Source organism: Leptopilina boulardi, unplaced genomic scaffold (genome assembly GCF_019393585.1).
Source record: "Leptopilina boulardi isolate dan_hultmark-lab unplaced genomic scaffold, ZJU_Lbou_2.1 LbouV2_231, whole genome shotgun sequence".
NCBI classification, from domain to species: domain Eukaryota; kingdom Metazoa; phylum Arthropoda; class Insecta; order Hymenoptera; family Figitidae; genus Leptopilina; species Leptopilina boulardi.
Window position 1 is genome coordinate 606,878 of NW_026137787.1, and position 20,282 is coordinate 627,159.

General features: G+C 28.3%; 1 protein-coding gene across 1 annotated transcript in view; it reads left to right on the plus strand.

Annotated features, from left to right (window-relative positions):
* The first annotated feature begins 5,615 nt into the window (after positions 1-5,615).
* Positions 5,616-20,282, plus strand: part of LOC127280264 (protein rhomboid-like) — a 138,559-nt gene continuing 123,892 nt past the window's right edge. Inside the window, exon 1 of the mRNA XM_051303155.1 lies at positions 5,616-5,856. Coding sequence (XP_051159112.1) covers positions 5,835-5,856 — 22 coding nt within the window. The 5' untranslated portion in view covers positions 5,616-5,834. The remainder of the gene's footprint in view (positions 5,857-20,282) is intronic.

The following is a 20,282-nucleotide window of genomic DNA, read 5'->3' on the forward strand; positions in this document are numbered from 1 at the left end:
CAAAAATTTAAGAAGGAAAAATTTCGTATGTATAAAATTTTTAGGTTATCTAAAAATTCCAACCTCAATCACTCCTCGAGAAATAATTTTTTCACGCTCTCTTTCAGAAGGTCCTTATTTTTAAAATTCCTTCTTCTAATAACAAAAAATAAAAATTACGCAAGTATAAAAAGAAATTTATTTTAATATTTTTTTTTATTTTATATAAAAAATTTCTTGAAACAATCAAATATTTAATTTTAATGTTAAGTGTGTGAAACTAAAATCACTATATACTTACTTGATAAGCGTTCTATATATACTCCTCCACGTTCCATTTTCGAAAAATATGCATTAGTTATTTATTCAACATTTTTAAATAATAATTAATATTTATTTACTAATATATGACTGCATTTAACAAAACTTTTCGCGGTAAACTGTAAATATTTTTTGACGTAAAGTAAAACATTGTGTCACACCGCAATGCCGGCCGGCTACGGGGTTTACACGCACGGACTTGCTAATCAGCTGTTGAGATACGAAATATGTCTTTATTATTATTGTCGTATTTAAACCTAAAAATTTCTATTTATTACTTATTATTTTTTCATTTTCAACTATTTGTGTATTATATGAATTTATTATTATATTATGTGGATACGAGACCGGCCGCGCGCTTGTTAATTTTTTGTAATTTAATAACATAAAAGTTTGAACGAATCATAAAATTTATTTATTAATTTTAAATGTATAATTTCGTATATATATATATTTTTTAAAATATATTTTATGTTCGTTAACTTCCAAGGAAATTTTAGAGATTTCCAAGACCAAATTCATGAAAATGCAACATATAATTGACCATGATTAAATACATCTTGGCGGAGAGCAAGTCAATCATCTCAAAAGTTTGCTTATCAAAGTAGTAAACAGATAATTTCAATTAAATAACTCAATAACAAAGAAAAAAATACAATACACAATATATTTCTCTTGCCCAGTTCATAACTTCTTTAACACAAAAACTGAAATCACTGTAATACAAAAAAATTTTTTAATAGTGAAATCACTGACAATTAGTTACAAATTATCACTCAATTTTTTCTCACCATAAAGAATTATCATGTATACTGAAATCATTATAACAATTAATTACAAACTAACACTCTCAATTTTTTTCACCAACAGAATTATCATGAATAATAAGAACACTGTAATCACTAACAATTATTTACAAACTAAAGTCTTCATTTTTTCTTACTACAAAAAAATATCCTAAATACTGAAAAGACTGTAATCACTTACAATAAAAAACAAAATGACACAAGTTTTTCAGTAGTGCTATCATGTTGCTACCGTCACCAAATACACAAGCTCGCCCCTCTGTTATGTTTAAATTTATGGACCTTCATTTCTACAAACGATTTAATTAAAATTAATGTTATTTAAATACAAATGACCTTCAAAAAATATAATTTATGCATATGTTGTATAAATTTACACCTTAAAGAAAATATTTAAATCAAGGATGCTACCCAACCTTGACAAAAGTGAATCGCACCAATTTATAAGTTTATTTATATTTTTAATGGAGTCACATCTTTATTTGTAAAATATTTTTTTCTAAAAATGTTAGCTTTATGTTATTTAATGCTTTATGCAAAATATTAATTTTTTAAAAAATATTAAATTTTATTTTCAAATAAGAAAAATTAACCAATCAAAATTAAGAAGAATGTGCAAAATAACCAATAAAGAAAGGTGACTACAGTCGAAGTTAGCTGCAAGTATCTGATGAAAGTATGTCGTCAGTTTTCACCAATCACAATTTATAATTTTGAATTCTACCAATAAGGATAGGTGTCTACACTTGAAGTTACGCAATTACACGTCTCGTTTTTACGATAGGATAGGATAATTGAGAAGGAATTTTCTTTGAAATATATATTACAATGAGGATTGTAAACTCAAATTTTTCTAAGTTTTATAACTTAAATTATCGAAACGTGACAAACACAAAATTTCAAATCATTTATTGCTATATGGGTAAGTCCACGTCAGAAATATCAGAATCTGCAAGTGGTTCTTCGATTTTAATGATACTTGGTAAAATTATAGCTTTATATAAGAGCAATGAGTAAGTAAAAGGAATTTTTAAAATATCTAAAATTGTAGGAGTTATATCACTTTTAATTTTGATACTGCATTTTTTTCTTTCCTTTATATCTCGGTCAATTTTCAATCGATTTTGATGAATCAAAAACGATTTTTTTCAGAAAATTTTAAAATAAAAATAAAATTTTGTTATTTAAATAGAAAAAAGTAAAAAACAAAATTTCGTTTAGATTTTTTTCAATTTCGACCTCTTTTTTTGAATTTTTAATTTTTTAATAATATTCCTTTTTATTTTATCTTTAATTTAAAAAAAAAATTCATCCTGGAGACTTTTTTAGATCTCGTGATATCGTTCTTTAAATATCCACATCTCAAGAAAACTAGGATCCAGATTTATGTTTTTACTTTCATTTGTTTTATAATATTATTGTTACAAACTAGAAACTTTCGCGTAATAATGTTTTTATTTTTAAATTACTTGACTTAAACAAGTGAAAATTCAAGCAAATCAATATTTTATTAATAGATTTGAAGCAAAGTTTTTATTTTTTGTAATATTTATAATTTAAAATAAATTGTAATAAAACCTTAACAATGCAACCTGAAATTGTAGCTAAAGTTTTTAGCGCTTTCTTTTAGAGGATTCTAAAACAAATAGTTATTCATAACCATAAAAAATTTCAACAAACAAATGAAAGTAATGATAGAAGCAAGTCCTGCGGTTTTCAAATTGATGAAGACTTATAATACTTAAAGAACGATATCACGAGATCTAAAAAAGTCTCCAGGATGAATTTTTTTTTAAATTAAAGATAAAATAAAAAGGAATCTAAAAGAAATTTTGTTTTTTACTTTTTTCTATTTAAATAACAAAATTTTATTTTTATTTTAAAATTTTCTGAAAATACGTAATTTTCTGAAAAAAATCGTTTTTGATTCATCAAAATCGGTTGAAAATTGACCGAGATATAAAGGAAAGAAAAAAATGCAGTATCAAAATTAAAAGTGATATAACTCCTACAATTTTAGATATTTTAAAAATTCCTTTTACTTACACATTGCTCTTATATAAAGCTATAATTTTACCAAGTATCATTAAAATCGAAGAACCACTTGCAGATTCTGATATTTCTGACGTGGACTTACCCATATAATCTCTTAAAATAAGAATTCACCGATCGAGAAAATTGCTATCGTGATAGCGTCTGTACTTTATGTATTTATTACTGTCTACCTGAAATTACCTTTCCCTTCAGATATGTTCCGATCCTCAAAATTGTCAACGGAAAAATGGATACACCCTTATTTTTCTAATCAATTGTAAATCCCTCCGCTGTCCTTTGGAATTTTTCCTCCTTTTCTTTTTTTCCTCAAACTTTTTATCAAAAACTGAATTTGAAGAGTCAGTCGAGTACTATCCGCCAAATAATTAACACTCCAAACTAAAAGCAATTTGTCTCGGCTCCAATCAATGTAACGATTTTATGTGTAAAATAAATTATAATATTCGTTAAAATCTATCAACGAATTTATCATCACTTATCACTCACCGTCAACAATCTCCTTAATGCATGCTATGTTCTAATTAAAAATCATAAGCATACTACTAATACTTTTCATCAAATTATGTAGCTTTTCATCTATTACCTGCAATAGCAAATAATTTACTGTATCAGCTAAATCGTTACAAAAAGCTAATTGATTTCAGCTAATGCATATTTGCTGCTGCAGCAAATTCATTTTTCTCCGTGCAGTTGGATATTCGCAGAATTAACCCTATCAGTATCTAGATATTCTACCCAATGGGAAACTGCCACGAGTAACCATTGTCGTATTAATTGGCCTAATGATGCCAATGAAAAAATCATTGGCACCCAATAATGGACCATTAGTGGTAAAGTCATGAGCTGTCCACGCCGATGCTAATGATTGGCAACCATCATTGGCAAATTATTGGCAACCAATAATTATCCACTATTAAAAATTTTAATAATAATTTAAAAAATCAATAATTTAAAAAAAATTTAATTTTTATTATTTTTTAATAGTTATTATTATTACTATTATTATTTTATTATTAATAATTAAATTAAAATGAAAAAATGGTCATCAAAAGTATTAGTGAAACCATTTCTTCCAAAAAAGAGTTTGTCTCAAGCTGCCATCAGCGCAGCGCGGGAACATTTAAAAAATTTGATTTTATTAGATATTTTATTTTATAATTAATAAATTATTAAGTATGACATTATGTTATTAATAATTATTTATGACATTAATTATTTATTAAGTTAATTATTTGTCATATTTAAAATAAAATATCTAATAAAATCAAATTTTTCAAATGTTCCCGCGCTGCGCTGATGGCTCAGTTTTGGACTTTAGTTCGCTCAACGCCACAGGGAGGGCGAACATCATAACTGTTTCTCGCAGTTGAGGTGCGATTAGATTGGTATATAAGCAGTGATCGAAAATTTTTTTCTGCCCGATGTCTCTCCTATTAATTGGATTTGAGACAAACTTTTTTTTGGAAGAAATGGTTTCACTAATACTTTGATGACCATCTTTTTATTTTAATTTAATTATTAATAATAAAATAATAATAATAATAATAATAATAATAATAATAATAATAATAACTATTAAAAAATAATAAAAATTAAAAATTTTTAATATTGGCTAATTATTGGTTGCCAATAATTTGCCAATGATGGTTGCCAATCATTGGCATCGGCGTGGACAGCCCATGACTTTACCAATAATGGCCCATTATTGGGTGCCATTATTGAAATTATATTGGCATCCCTGGTTCTCATTATTGGGCCATTAATACGCCAATGGTATTTTTTTCATTGTGTAATTATATATTCTAATTCCAGTTATTATAATTTAAGGAAAATTTTTTAGAATGGAGATAGTGTAACCTTTTATATAAATTGTTAAGAACATGTAAAATATCAGTACCTATACAAAACATTCATTAAAATTTGTCAATTACATCTACATATATGTTGTCATCAGCATATTTTAATTTATATATTCCACAATTCCTCTTGTGTGTATATACTATATATATAGGTAGAACGCAGATTTTGCCGCTGCGAAAACAACACACGCTGCACATGACTCTGAAAGCTCTTTTGATGTGTTCTATTTCCATGTGCGAAGATAAAAGCTTACACAGGCGGCGGCATATGGCTCACGCATTGAAGCAGTGCGAACGTACCATATATATATATATACAATTCTCATGTTAGTATTATTGAGTTTACAACTATAAAATGAAATTGGGTGGAATTTTTTTTTCAAAATAAAAAGTACTAGTAGTATTGTATCCTGTAGCAAAGATAAAAAGCTCAAGCTTGATGATGGTGTCTTTGTCGCGCTCACAAGCATCCTATGGTTATATTCAACTGATCGTCATGGCAACGAAAATGTCGAGAGAGAGAGAGAGAGAGAGAGAGAGAGAGAGAGAGAGAGAGAGAGAGAGAGTATATGTGTACAGTAGTCGAGGTGGCGGCGCAGAGTAGTGAAACTCTACTGATATGAAGTCAGTGCACGCGGTGACGGCCACCAGAACGCACGTGTATAAACTGATGGTTCTTTCTTTACTTCCGGTTTTCCGTGTTTACTGAGCTTTTTTCAATAATCCTATTTGTGCCCACTGTGATTTGAACTGTAAAAAATTTTCAGTGAAAAATCGTTTCTTATTTTCTTCAAGAAGTATGAAATAATTTCTCATGAAAATCATTTTCGATACAGGTAGGAATTTTTTATAATTTTCCATTTTAAAAAATTATATTATTTATTTTCTATTCTCAATATGAATATAAGATTAAAAACTTATTCATTTTTGATCCTGTGTGTGTGTGTGTGTAAAATCTAACAAAATCAAAACAAAAATTTTAATTTTTTTTTTTGTTGAAATAATTGAAAGTTGACTAAAAAAAGAATGACATTTAAATTTTATCCCTTTTTGAAATTAAGTACAGACATGAAGTTACTGCCTCGAGTTGTACGACCAGCACACGGCACTAAACAACGTTTACAACACAATTAGAAGGAAAACTTACTTCCCGGAACGATAACTTCCAACCCCACAGAGAATAACTACCGTTGGTTCAAAATTTCCACATTATCCAATTTACTGTTCCTTTATATTTGTTCTTCAAGTTTTCATTTTAAAAAGCATGTTTCAAGTCCGTTTTTTTCAAATCCCTTATCTCCCTTACCGTTTTAAATTTTTTATATAAAACGTAAATTAATTTCCGCATGATAACCTCGGGTAGTGTGTGTATGTATATAGAGGAGAAGATAAAACAAGATATTTTCCTGGACATTGTGTCCCGTGGGAATTGATAACTAGATGTTTTTTTTTTCTTTTTCCTCTCGTGTTATGTAAAATCCTTTTATATTCTTTTTGGAAAGTTTTATACTTTTTTTAGAATTTATTTTTCCTTTAACGTTTTGCCAATCGAAGGTAGACAAATGACCTTAGAGTATCGTAATGTTTAATTAATCTTTATCAATCTCTCTCGTGCTTGGATGTTCTCTCTCTCTCTCTCTCTCTGCTCTTTTCTCTCTCACGAACCATTTTTCTTTTTCCGCGGAAAATTTGTTCAGGCCTGGGGGTAAAAACGTGCTCAGTGATCGTTGGCATGGGGTTAAAAAAAAAACTGTTAGACGAATCGTGCAAAGTGCAATTTATCTCGGGCTAGTACCAGCATGCACTACTGTATCCGCTCGACATTGTCCGGATTGTCATTTGTCTGGCGAACGAGGTTGCTGCCCGTTTGTATCGTTTTGTATATTCGAATTGGTTTCACCATGATACAGTTCACTGCCATTATTTATTTAACAAGAAACAGCTTGTTTCAATAATAAAAAAAATATCGGTTTTTTTTTTTTAAAAAAAAAGATACAATAACGTTTTAAACTTTATCAGAGTCTGTGTAATGTTGAATTTAATTGCTAAAATGTTACCTGACATTTAGAAAAGTAACACAGTCACTTAAAAAAAAAAATTTCCGATTATACTAAAATTTCTAACCAATTAATTAGCGATACTTTATTTTTTCTGAATTTATTAATAATCATAACTGCATATATACATTTTCAAAATTTATATATAATTTTTAGAAATATAAACGAAAGTAATAAATATTCACTGAATTTTCAAGGAAATAAAATTTAATTACGAACTTCATTCACAAAAATCTATTTTCGTTGAGCAAAAGGAGTAACGAATTTTTAATTATAAAGTTGAATGGAAAATACATGGTTGAGAAAATTACTTTAAATGAAAATAAAAAGTGATGTTAATTAAATTTTTCTGATAACTAAATTAATTCAAATCCATTTGCAGATTGCTGAGATATTCATAAAGATTTGTAAATGGATCGTGAAATAGAAAATAGAAGCACGTTTCTGGTATTTGCGAAGAATTTGACAAACCATAGATTAAGACTTATGACCTAGATGAGAAACTCGATCCTCGTAATCGATACTGAACAATGATTCATAGTTTGAATTTTATTTGTTTCTTTACTTCCAGTGGCGCGCTTTTCAAATCTAAATTTTTGATTTAAATAATTAATTAATTTACTGATAAATACAATTGACGCTTATCTAAATAACATTACAAATTCTTTTAAATTTAATTTTCAAATTAAAACAATTTTTAATAAAGTAGAAACTATATTAAAATTTTGAAAACATTTTTTCAATGAAAACTATGAGTTTTATGTATAATATAAGAAAAAAAGTCGAAACTAATGTTCGCAATCTTATTTTAAAAAATATTCAAATTATGAAGCAAAATATTTAACCTAAAGATAAGGTGCAAAGTATCGTATATTCCATCAAAAAAGTTTTATTAAAACAATCTTATTCTTAAAAATTTCCAACTATAAGGAAATGCAAGTTTGTGATGTTTAAATTTACAGCGTAATATTTATAAGAATATTTGAGAATCTTCTGAAATTCTTGGAGAGAAACTTTTATAAGTTTCACATAGAACCGTCCAGAATCTTCTCTTGTTGAGACTTCTCAACACACGCGAGGAATTCTCAAAACTTTGTCAGTAGTATTTCTCAAATAATTGTTAAAAAGTTTATATATATATTTTACCAGAAAAAAAGTCAAACATTATTCAAAGTGAATATATATTATATAATTTAATTTAATATTTGTTATTTACAATTTAAAATTGTTATGATAACAACAAAATTAAGAATTAATTTTAATACACTCTCTATAAAGTAAAATCGTTATTATACATCACTTTAAAAATTTTAAACTATTGAATTATTCGATAATTATTACTCTTCAATATATCTAAAAGAATTCAATTTTATAATATTGAATTCTTTTAGATATTATTTTTACGCTGGTATTATATTATTTTATCCGCTTATTGCTTCTAGTAAAATCGGCTTTTTTCAACTCAAGAATAAATATTTAAAAGTAAAAAATTATACTGTCCCGTGTGGAAAAAGCCACGATCTTGCCCTCAAGAGTTCGGGGCCCCCGGCGGTGGCCCATGAGGGCTGATATCTGCTCAATTAGAGGATTACATCGATAAAAATTAAATCATAAGTTTCATTGGGATAATGTTGTTATATGATTTTTTTACTATTAACAAAAAAGAAGATATAATGAATTTGAATAAAATTTACTTCCCTTTAATTTCCAAATTTCTTGAAATATTTCACGTCCACGTACTATTTAGATCGAAGTTCATTGACTCCTCTATTTCATTTAGATTTTTGTAATTAGAATTCAGTCTTGACGATACGTGTCTATTAACCTGTATGTACCCATTTCTATTCAAAACCAATAACTTTTTCTTTTAGTCATCCGCCATATTGGATCCGCCATTTTGAATTTTGGAATTCTAACTCCAGATTTGTTATTAGGGATACCAAAAACCCACGAGTAACAAAATTCAGACAGTTTTGAACATGTTTTGTGGTTTTTACCAAATTTTTTGCGATCTGGACCACTATAAGTCATCGAAAAAGCAGATTCATAGTGATTACATTTAGTTTCACAGCATAATATAGCAAAATAACAAAATTATCGTCTGGATATTAAATTTTTATAATAAAGTGTTTTTCCTAACGAATTGTAATAACAGCAAATCTACTAATAACAATTTAAAAATTGTTAACACAATAACATTTTTTTGTCTCCGGCTAGTACAATATCAAGCATATTGTGAAGTTAGGCTCAAATTGCAGTATACCTTTATTTATTTATACATAATATTTATTACGTAACAGCATAGTTACGTATACCCAATTTTTGCCTTCAGCCTCCCATGATAAAAGAAATGCGGGATTTATTCCGTTTTTTCCTTTTAAAAAAGAGATGATTCTTCTCGATTTTCCGTAATGTTGATTTACTTTGCACGATTCGATATATATTTTTCATATTGCTGTGGGAAACGAAACCAATTTACTATTTTCCCCAGAGCTCTTGGTGTCGAAGAGCACATTGCAACGAATTCCAACACAACGTGTCTTGAAAACTACAATAAAGTACCAATCTGATCGTCAAATTGCAAGATATTGGCTTTGAACATCCAAGTCCTGTATACTCAAAGAAATGAAAAAAAGACAAAAGAATGGCAAATCCTTTATTTTCTTGTTACATAAAAAGCATTACAATATATTGCCTTAATTCATTGACTAAATTTTTAAAAAAATTCTCAATTATAATTAACTAAAATTTACTTCAATTTAATAGCAAAATAGGTATATTACAAAATGTACTTTTACACAATTACTCCTACGTATAGAAGTAATTTCAATTTGACATTGCCTTTTGTCTTAAGTTTGAATTTTTTATTAAAAATTTTCATTCAAAATAAAAGTGAATTTAATTATTAAAGTGAAAATAAAATTCAAAGCGTAAGTCAAAGTGAAAATCAAAGACGAAGTCAAATTAAAATTACATAATTGCACACTGGGGTAATAATTTCAAAATGAACCAAGTTTAAATCGAAATCTGTCTTCATTGAATGAAAATATAATATTATACATCATAAAATTGTTATGTATAAAGGACTAATTGACTAATTAATACATTTCATTGAATGTGACATGTTGCAGTGGTTTACCAACTGTATATCGGTTAAGTGTTTTAAATTATAACAAATTCTGCAACAGTAGGTAATAAATTGCAACAATTAACTAAATGAAACAGAAACTAAATAAATTGTCGACTTTAAAATAAATTCACAAAAATTACTAATTAATCTTAAAAATACTAAATCATAAATAAAAAATTACTTTTTAATGATAAATTCAAAAATCAATTCAAAAAATTAAATATCAATTTATCAAAATATTACAAAAAAAGCTAACAATGTTTCACATAATCTACTAATCAATAAACAAAATCTCATAATAAACATTTTAAGGTCAAAATAAAAAAAAATTACTTAATGTGACGGTTTGTCAAAAAAAAAAAAAAGATAACGCCACAATGTTTAAATATAACTAAACTCATTCTAATAATAACTGACCTTGTAGTCTTTGTTCCAGATATTACATAATACAAGTTGCACTTACAATAATAATTAACCCAGTAACTGTACGCAACTTTAATTAAAATAGAGCAGAAAAATTAAAACAATATTCTCGCTAGGAATTTAGACAAAAATTTCATAAAGAATTCTGTATAATAATTTTCTTAAACATTTTTATGTGAAGGTGGAAAAAAAAGAATTTAATTTCTCTTCTCATATTTACAAAATTTATTTTTCGGAAAAAATTATTTAGTGTGATTTTAAAGTAAGTTTAGCTAAAAATCAAAGTTGGCTACTTAATATAGAAAAATTATTAATTTTAGAAGTTTTACGAAATAATTTTAATATATATACATTTATTTATATTTCTGTAAAATGAAGAAATTCTTTGAATCATCTCGACGGTTCTTAATTAGTCGAATCGAAGTAGACGTCGACGGAAGTCCCTGTAAACCGTAAACGGAAGTGGAGAAAATTTAACATGAATTCCTCGTTGGATTTCAATATCTATAATTGCCCCCTTATCTGTCTCTGAGGAGAGGTCACGGAGAGATCCTCGTGAGTTATATGTACATTTCTCTCTCACTCTCCCTCTCTTTCTCACACTCCTTTTTCGCCTCTTCTATAGTAGTACCAACGGAAACCGTTGTTAAGGTATTCCACCCCAATTCACCTCTCATTCCTGTCATCCCTGGTCTACTTGTATTAAACTTTTCGACACCCACTTTTTTTCACTCATTTCAAATTGAACGCGTCTCCTTGCCTGATAAATATTCACAATTTTTCTTTCCTTCTTTTTATTAAATGCAAGTCAACTTCGAATACATAAATATTTATATATACGTCATAAATTTAATGATTCAAGATAGTAAACTCCATAAGAGTTTTGAGTGATATTGAATTTTGTAAATTTCAATTTCAATTATTTGTTTCTTATTGTTTACTTTTGACTACATTAATAAATCCGATTTATTGTGGGACTAAAACCGGATTTGTACAAAAAAGATTTCGTATTACTTTGAAATTATTTTGGATTAAGATTTTTGATCTGTACAAATCCGAATTGTTGTGAAACTAAAAGCGGAATTGTACAAAAAAGATTTCGAATTATTTTTGACAGATTTTTGATTTGATGAAATCCAAATTGTTGTGGACTGATTTTGGATTTTGCGTACAAAAATGCCGGACTCATTTTGAATTTAGATATTTGATCGGACTTAATCCGGATTGTTGATGACTGACTTTGAATTATGTTAATTAATTAATTCTAAACTCAATACAAATTACGATTTTAGTTTAGACTAACTACATATTTTGTACAAACAAATTTTAGACTCTTTCTGCATTAACAGTTATAACCTGGCTAAATCCGAATTGATAATGTCTTATTGCAGTCTTAATCCAAACTGTTGAGGATTAACTATTAATTTTGTAAGTGCAAATTGTTGCGAACTAATGCCAAATTTTTTACATACAGATTTTGGATTATTTCCAACTTATTTTGGATTAAGTTTTTTTACTGGACTAAATTCAGACTGTTATGAACTGATTTTAGATTCTAAACAGCTGAATTATTGTGAATCGATTCTAGAATAAATCGAAATTGTTAAGTACTGCCTACTGATTTTATAAATACAAATTCTTAATTTTTCCGTACTCATTGTGGAAAAGAATGTTTGATCAGACTAAATCCAGATTTTTGTGCAGTAATAATGGATTCATGATATAATATTACGCCTTAAAATAGGGAAATAACTAAATAAATAAAATTTATATTTATTTTCTCCGCTTCGGTGATACTAACTGTTTCATTTACAGAGCAGAAGGCTCTAAACTAAGGATACAGGAAAGAAAGAGAAATAGGATTTTAATAAATACATAATTTATTATATTTATTGAACATACATTAAATCGTAATTTATTCGAAATATTGACCTCTAGGTTTTGATCCCTATTCAGATTGAATATTTAATTTAAAGTTAGATTTGATTTGTTAAATTCTGAATAAGAGAAAGAGTTTAAACACCAAGAAAAGAATTTAGAGAAATAGAAATGTTCATAAATATTTTAAATAGCTCTTACCTTATTTGTTTACATGAAATTCTTAAGAAACTGCACTTTAAAACTTGAGCTTCGGTAGTAGGATAACACACTCAAATAATGTTGAAGTTTTATGATTTTGTCTGGATAGTTTTCGGGCCACTAGATAACAGCAAGTACATTTTGTAAATAAAAATTTCGGACCCTTCTTGAATTAAGATTTGTAACCGTACTAAATCCGGATTAATATAGCTTGATGGAGAATGGTTAACATTCAAATTCCGGACTTATTTTGATTTACATTTTTTGATCGCACTTGTTCTGGACTTTTATATGTATTTTCTGCATATTGTTTCAACTGACTGTCAGAATAAATCTAAAGCACCATGTAGTAAAAATACTAACGTGATTTTTAACTCGAAAAATTTTACTCCCAACTCCGGTTGCCATTAACTTAGCAAAAATTTTTTTACAGTGAATTGAAAAAGTCAATGATTTAGTTTTGTTACTCAGTTGAAAAGCACTGGTGGACAAAATTAGAGTAAAACATCTCTTGCTCGAAATAACGGAAACGGAAGAGGTGGAGTAGAATGGTGACATTCTTTAGAAAGAGGATTGGCAGTTCCCCAAAGATAAACCTAACAAGGAGTTTGTAAGAATGCATCAAGGTATATATGTTGAGTTAGTTGGTGCAACGGCAGCTAAACAAGAGAGTACGTTGAAAAACTAGTGATTGGATGAAGTGTAAAAGCTCTCTTGGAGGTGTGACCACAAGAGACACAAAGTTACGAATTGTCCTAATTTAACTGTTAGACGTTCATTCTCCACTGGGAGGGGAGGAAAGCTCTAAAACAGTCAACGAGTTTGCCCATAAATCAGTAATCGCATTGTACTTATAGAGACGACCCAACAAAGTTGAATAAGGTCTTCAAGACAACATATTTTTATACTGAATTAATTCAAAATGATCTAGAAGATTAAAATGACAGCAGTAGGATTCCTGTAAATGTATCTCTCAAATTTTATCATTTACGAGAATATATTTATATATTAAGATCCGTCACAAAAAACCCCAATTTCATTTGTGCTATATTTTAAATTGAAATCGGGTTTTTTCTCCATATGATAAAGTTTTAAAGGACGTTGTAGAAAATACAGACAAAAATTCTATATATATATATATATTTTTTTTATTCCAGGCAAATAAATAATGCAAAATAAACTTCGAACTTGTTTTTGCTTTTTCATTGGCAATTTTAAACTTTCCCAGAGAGCTTTTTTTAGTGGCGTAGCGAGAGAAAATAAATGTCGAGAATTTCACTAGATCGGAGCAAGAATAATTAAAGCCTCCGTTGATCAAATTCATTTAGTTGAGAAGCTTTGGTAAACAAGAATTAGAAAAGTTAATTAAAATGTAATCAGAATTTGATCCCCCCCTCTTACAGAAATTTAAATATTATATCAAGTAGTCGATTCATTTTTTTTTGCCTCAAAAAAAAAATTTATCAAAGAGATTAAAACAGAATACATTTTGTTTGGTTTCAATATATATATTTGATAAATATAACCCATTTTTCCAGCTATTGACAAAACAGCTTATAAAAAAAATTTTAAAAATTGATTTAGTCGTTTGTATTATTTTTCTTTGCTGACAATTCAAGTAAAAAGTTGTGTGAAAATTTTTAAAAAATTATAATCAATTTATTTTTACAGCGTTTCGAAGCAGTAGCTAGGGAATAAGTATAGGTAGATACCTCATATATAATTTTCTCGAAATTTCTATTTCTTGACATTCTTCAATTTTAATGTATACATATATACATAGCATGTTTTAATACAATTTTGAAGTGTATTTCCACGTACACATACTATTTTATCCTTCACGTCAGTAAATTAATTCCATATCAGATTCAATATATCCAGTAATAGCTTTTCTCCATATAACTAAATCACGTTTTAATACTAAATATTATATATGTTTATATATAATTTTGAACCGAAAAAAAAGAATTTTTAACCTCCAGAAATAAGTTAGAAATATAAATTTGTAATATTAATTAAATTATTTTTAAACGTTATTTCTAATTTATATATTTCCGTCTCCTTTCTACCCAGCCATATAAATAAATTTTCTATATACAAGTAATAAAATTCTCAATAAGCAGTTCATGCGTGCTGACCTCATATAATTCAGTTTGTGCGTTAGGAAAAACCACCTTATTATAAAATTTTAATATACATGGGTAACGCCAGTATGGGCTACGGTTAATTCTACTACTACTTTTTACTACAAAGTTATCTTCAGCTTGTTGAGTTTGAAATTTAGTTTACAATATCAACAAACCTTCAGTAGCGACCCTAGTGACTGGTGATGGCACAATTAGAATTGTCCACCATTTGTTCAGCTAACAGTTTTTATTTAATGTTTCATGTTCAATCGCGTTAACCTTATGTGGGTCACTTTGTGCGTTAGGAAAAACATCTTATTATAACATTTTAATTCACAGGCGTAACATCAGTATCGGTCAACGTTAATTTTACTATAACGTTTTTTTACTACCTTGAAAAACTGTAACAATAAACTTTTAGTAGCGACCCTAGCAACTACTAATGGAACTATCTAATTGTTGGTCATTTGATCAGCTAACAGGTTAATTGTTTAATGTTTCGTGTTCATTCACGTTAATCTCATGTGAGTCATTTTGTTCGTTAGGAAAAACATCTTATTATAAAATTTTTATTCACAGGCGTAACATCAGTATAAACGTTAATATTACTACTACTTTTTACTACTTTGAAAAACTGTAACAACAAACCTTTAGTTGCGCCCCTAACAACTGCTGATGGAACTATCGAATTGTTGGTCATTTAATACGGTTTATTTAATTCAATTAAAAATTATTTGGTTAAAGTAAATATTTATTTGATAATAGTCAAGTAATCAATTAGTTGAATCAAATAAATTTTTTCTTCCGTGCAACAAATCAAATTGTTAGTTTTATATTGGCAATCTGTAATTATCGAGTGGATTTAATTTTTAATAATCGTAACAATTCTTTTCTCTCCGTGTGGTAGAAATTTAAATCATTAAAATTCAATTCAAAATTAATGAATTAAATAAAAAGAAATTAATAAACATATCCGTTATAAATGTCTCAGAACATCTCAGAACGTGTGGTAGAAATTTAAATCATTCAAATTCAATTCAAAATTAATGAATTAAATAAAAATAAATTAATAAACGTATCCGTTATAAATGTCTCCTAACCGAGAACGGAAGTATATGGGCAAATCCACGAAACTTTTAACTTTCAAGAAAAGAAAATTTCTTTTTTTAATTTGCAGGCACATTGATGTCACTTTGTATACACGTTTAAGTACATTTTAGCACTACAAATTTATATGCGTGATTCATTTTTAGCTCACGCCGTCAATGTTTAACTCTTTAAACTAATTAATGTTAATAAATTACATATAAAATTGAAAAATTCAATTTTTTTTATTTTTGATATCGGAGTGGTTTCCAAAGTATTTTCGTCCTCTGAACACGATTCTGGCACCCAAATTTGCTTAGCAAGTCAGGATTTTGAGAAAAGAGGGGGTAAAGACTCCAAAAAAGTGTTTTCAGCATATTCTTAACTTAATAAAATTTATTTCACTCAATATACTGAAGCGGCGTTTTTGTGTTCAAATATATGTATGAAAATGTTTCGATCACACCATAGATTGACTTGTTTAAAGCAAAAATGCAGTTGTGCCTTTCAAAAATGTATAAATTTAAATGAAATCACGATTTTTATTATCATCTTCTAATTGCTCCTACAGGAGTACATTTAGAGGCACATCAATGAAGAAAGTCTTAAAATTTTCGTTTTTTCATTCTCTATTCAGAAATCCATTGAAGTTTTATTTTCATTGAACGCCGCACAAGATATTTCCTTAAGAAGATGTTTAATTAAATTGTCTCAAAAAGTGGCGTCACTCAATCAACCCTTCATATCTTTAATAACATTGAGGGCACACTAATGGGATAGTGAAAAAATTTTGACAAAATATGTCTTTGCAGCTGAAGCGATATTTTACACGCCGCAAAAGAAAATTCGTTAAGAATGTAAACTTTTCTGACGGTGTCACATGAAATTTCAGTGTTTTTTCACTTTTTAACTTATAAAACTAATTGACAAATTAATATTTTCTTCTAATATTGTACAGAAATGTTACTTTGTATATAATTTAGCAAGAAAAAATTTTATATTAAGTTTTAATTAAAAATAATATAGACTTTTAAGTGTTTGATTCAGGTGTCATGAAAGTTAAAAGTTTCGTGGATTTGCCCATATATAAACCTAAATTAATAAAAAAGAACTTTTTATTATAACCGAAATTAAATAATCAATAATCTAATTCTCACATTTGCGATGTGAAGTTTTATTTTTACTATATGAAAGGTAATCCTTGATGACAGGTAGAAAAAAAGACGAGAAAATTCTATAGTACCCCCTTTTTTCTGACACATGATACGACACGCTAACACGAGACAGAGCGTATTATTCTATGGGTTCTTTCGCAGAGTCGTTTTTGACCATCAATACAAACACAATATTGCATAAAAAAGTGAATTCCCAATTAAATGTCAATGCATATAATTGGAAATTTAGTCTTTGTTATGTTCCATATAATAAACGTTACAAAGTGGCTGTATTGTAATTATTACAAACATTTTTGGACCTAATTACTTTTGACGGGAAAAAAATTGTTTGATGGAAATTTAACAACATATGTCCGAGCGCAGGATGACAAAGCACACGTGCCTTTCATGTAATCCAGATGATCAGAAGCGGTCGAATGTATTTATAGAAAGTTGGATGCATATTAGTGTATAACTTTCTGATTGTATACACTGTATGTGCACATCTGCTTAGAATATGATGGACGTTAATCATTTAAGTCACAGAGACATAAGTATATATTTAACTTCCTTAAAGTTCCTAGAACTTCATATTCTCCATAATCAAGTTATAAGAAAGAATAAATTAAATCTTATCAGTGTGACTTTTAATTATAAAGCAAAAATTTTAGAAAAGTAACATTCTATGTTAAATTATAATTTATTAATAATTATTAAACAGGTTAAATTGTTATAGATACATAAATCAATCGATTTTCATTACTATTATCTGAATTTTAATTTAAAAAAAAAAATATATTTTTTTGTTCTAAAGACAAATGTGAAAATGATGATTTGTACTTTTTCCACTTTTTTTAAAACTAATGAATAGCTAAGGCAGTGAGGAAACGAAGTCGATTAAGTTAAAAGTTTAAAACGATTAATTAATCGTTCGCCGGCGGCTCTTTCTCTGTCCTGTTCTCTCTTTGGGTCTTGGCGCATAGTTAAACTTTACCTTTTGCTGTGTATATATATAGGCTTTACCATTTTGAACTTTACAACGTTTGCAGATTCACAAGACTCGTTTCGTAAATTAGAAAAAAAAATTGAACAAAAATAGAAGCGCTCTTTGAATAAAAGTTTGCAAATTAAATTAACTTTTCATAACACAATATAAAAATATTCAATTACACAGCCACACAAAAAAAAAAAGTTTTGATCTGGGTGTCTGACTATGCCTGCTTTATGTTTTTTGGGTCGCTGAATCCGAATTCGAGGTCCATTTTACCCCATTAGATCAGGATTTTGAGATAACCTCAAAAAACCAATATGGCGGACACTTTTTCGAAAAATTCATCGGAATCGCCTGAAACTCGTTACTCGGGGGTTTTTGGGGTCGCTGATCACAAATCTAATGTCAGTTTTTCAAAATTCAAAATGGCGGATCCAAAATGGCTGACACATTTTCGAAAAATTCATCGGATTTGTCTGAAACTCGATACTCGGGGGTTTTTGGGGTCGCTGATCACGAATCTGATGTCAGTTTTTAAAATTTTAAAATGGCGGACACTTTTTCGAAAAATTCATCGGAATTGCCTGAAACTTGTTACTCGGGGGTTTTCGGAGTCGCTGATTACGAATTTGAAGTCAGTTTTCAAAAATTCAAGATGGCATCGTAACAAATTTCTTAAGTGTATCTGCCATGACGGCATTTTTCGAAAAAGTGTCCGCCATTTTGAATTTTTGAAAAACTGACATTAGATTCGTGATCAGCGACCCTAAAAACCCCCGAGTAACGAGTTTCAGGCAAATCCGATAAATTTTTCGAAAAAGTGTCCGCCATATTGGTTTTTTGAGGTTATCTCAAAATCCTGATCTGATGGGGTAAAACGGACCTCGAATTCGGATTCAGAGACCCAAAAAACATAAAGTAGGCATAGTCAGACCCCCAGATCAAAACTTTTTTTTGGGTAGCTGTGTTATAGTTGAAAAATAATTTCACTTGAGCGAAATTCAATGTTTCGACAAATAAATTGTAATAAGCCCAAACAAACAGTTATGTTCTATTCCACGCAACAAAAAGATATCCCTGGGACATCCCACAATTTTTAGAAAAACCACATATTTATTTTGAAATTATTTTCTTAAATAAAATTTTTATTTATAAATATACTGCACGATTTTGATGAAATAGAACATTTCCCGACGCAACCTAAAATTGCGTCAGGATATAATAAAATATAACCTAAAATATTCTCTCCTTCAAAAAAATTCATGGCCAGGTTGAGAATATGTAAAATTGCTTTATAAAAACAAAACACTACATAAAAGAAACACTATATTTATTTGTTATAGTTGTTCACACTCTCTAAATTTGAATCAGCGATAAGTATACCACTGGTACCAATCAGCGGATATACGCTGAAAAATCAGTGAAATTCCACTAATTCATCAGTGCATATTAGCTGATTGGAATCAGTGGTATACTTATAGCTGAGAATCAGCGAGATTCCGCTGATTTAAATTTAGAGATGCAGAATTAATATTATACTCGAAATTACTGAAAAAATAATAGATGCACAAGATCACTATTGCGTCATTTGACATAACACTTATAATATCTCGAAAGACATTAACAACTTCAATGAATTTTATGCTATTTATTACAAAAAGCAAAACACTATAAAAAATAACTTTATTTTGACTGAAAATCACTCAAAATTAAAGAAAATAAACGATTTGTTGGGTGACGCACGTCAACACTTTAAGTCGTTGTCCGCCATCTTGAAACGCAATCACCTGTTTGCTTCCTACTCATGCGCGCGCATAAATCTCAAGTATATCCCACACGGAACATCCATGAAATATCCCTAGGGTATCTCAGGGATATCATGGGATATCAACGTGATATTCCGTGATGTGAGGGATATAGAAAAAATATTTTAGAAGTAGTACAACAAAATTTTGGTTGTATCAATCAATTTTTTCAGTTTATATACTTCAAAATACACTTTTAAAACCCTCGAGGGGAATTACATATATATTATATTGTTCCATTTTAAAAAATGCATTTTTGCCAGTCAATAATTTTGTATACGATATATTTTAAATGAAATACAAAAACAGAATATGTATTATTCAAAATTCTCTTCAACAGTATTGTAAACATAAAATTTTACATATATATATATAGGTCTCAACAATTTGTAAAATTCTCAAGTCCTAGAT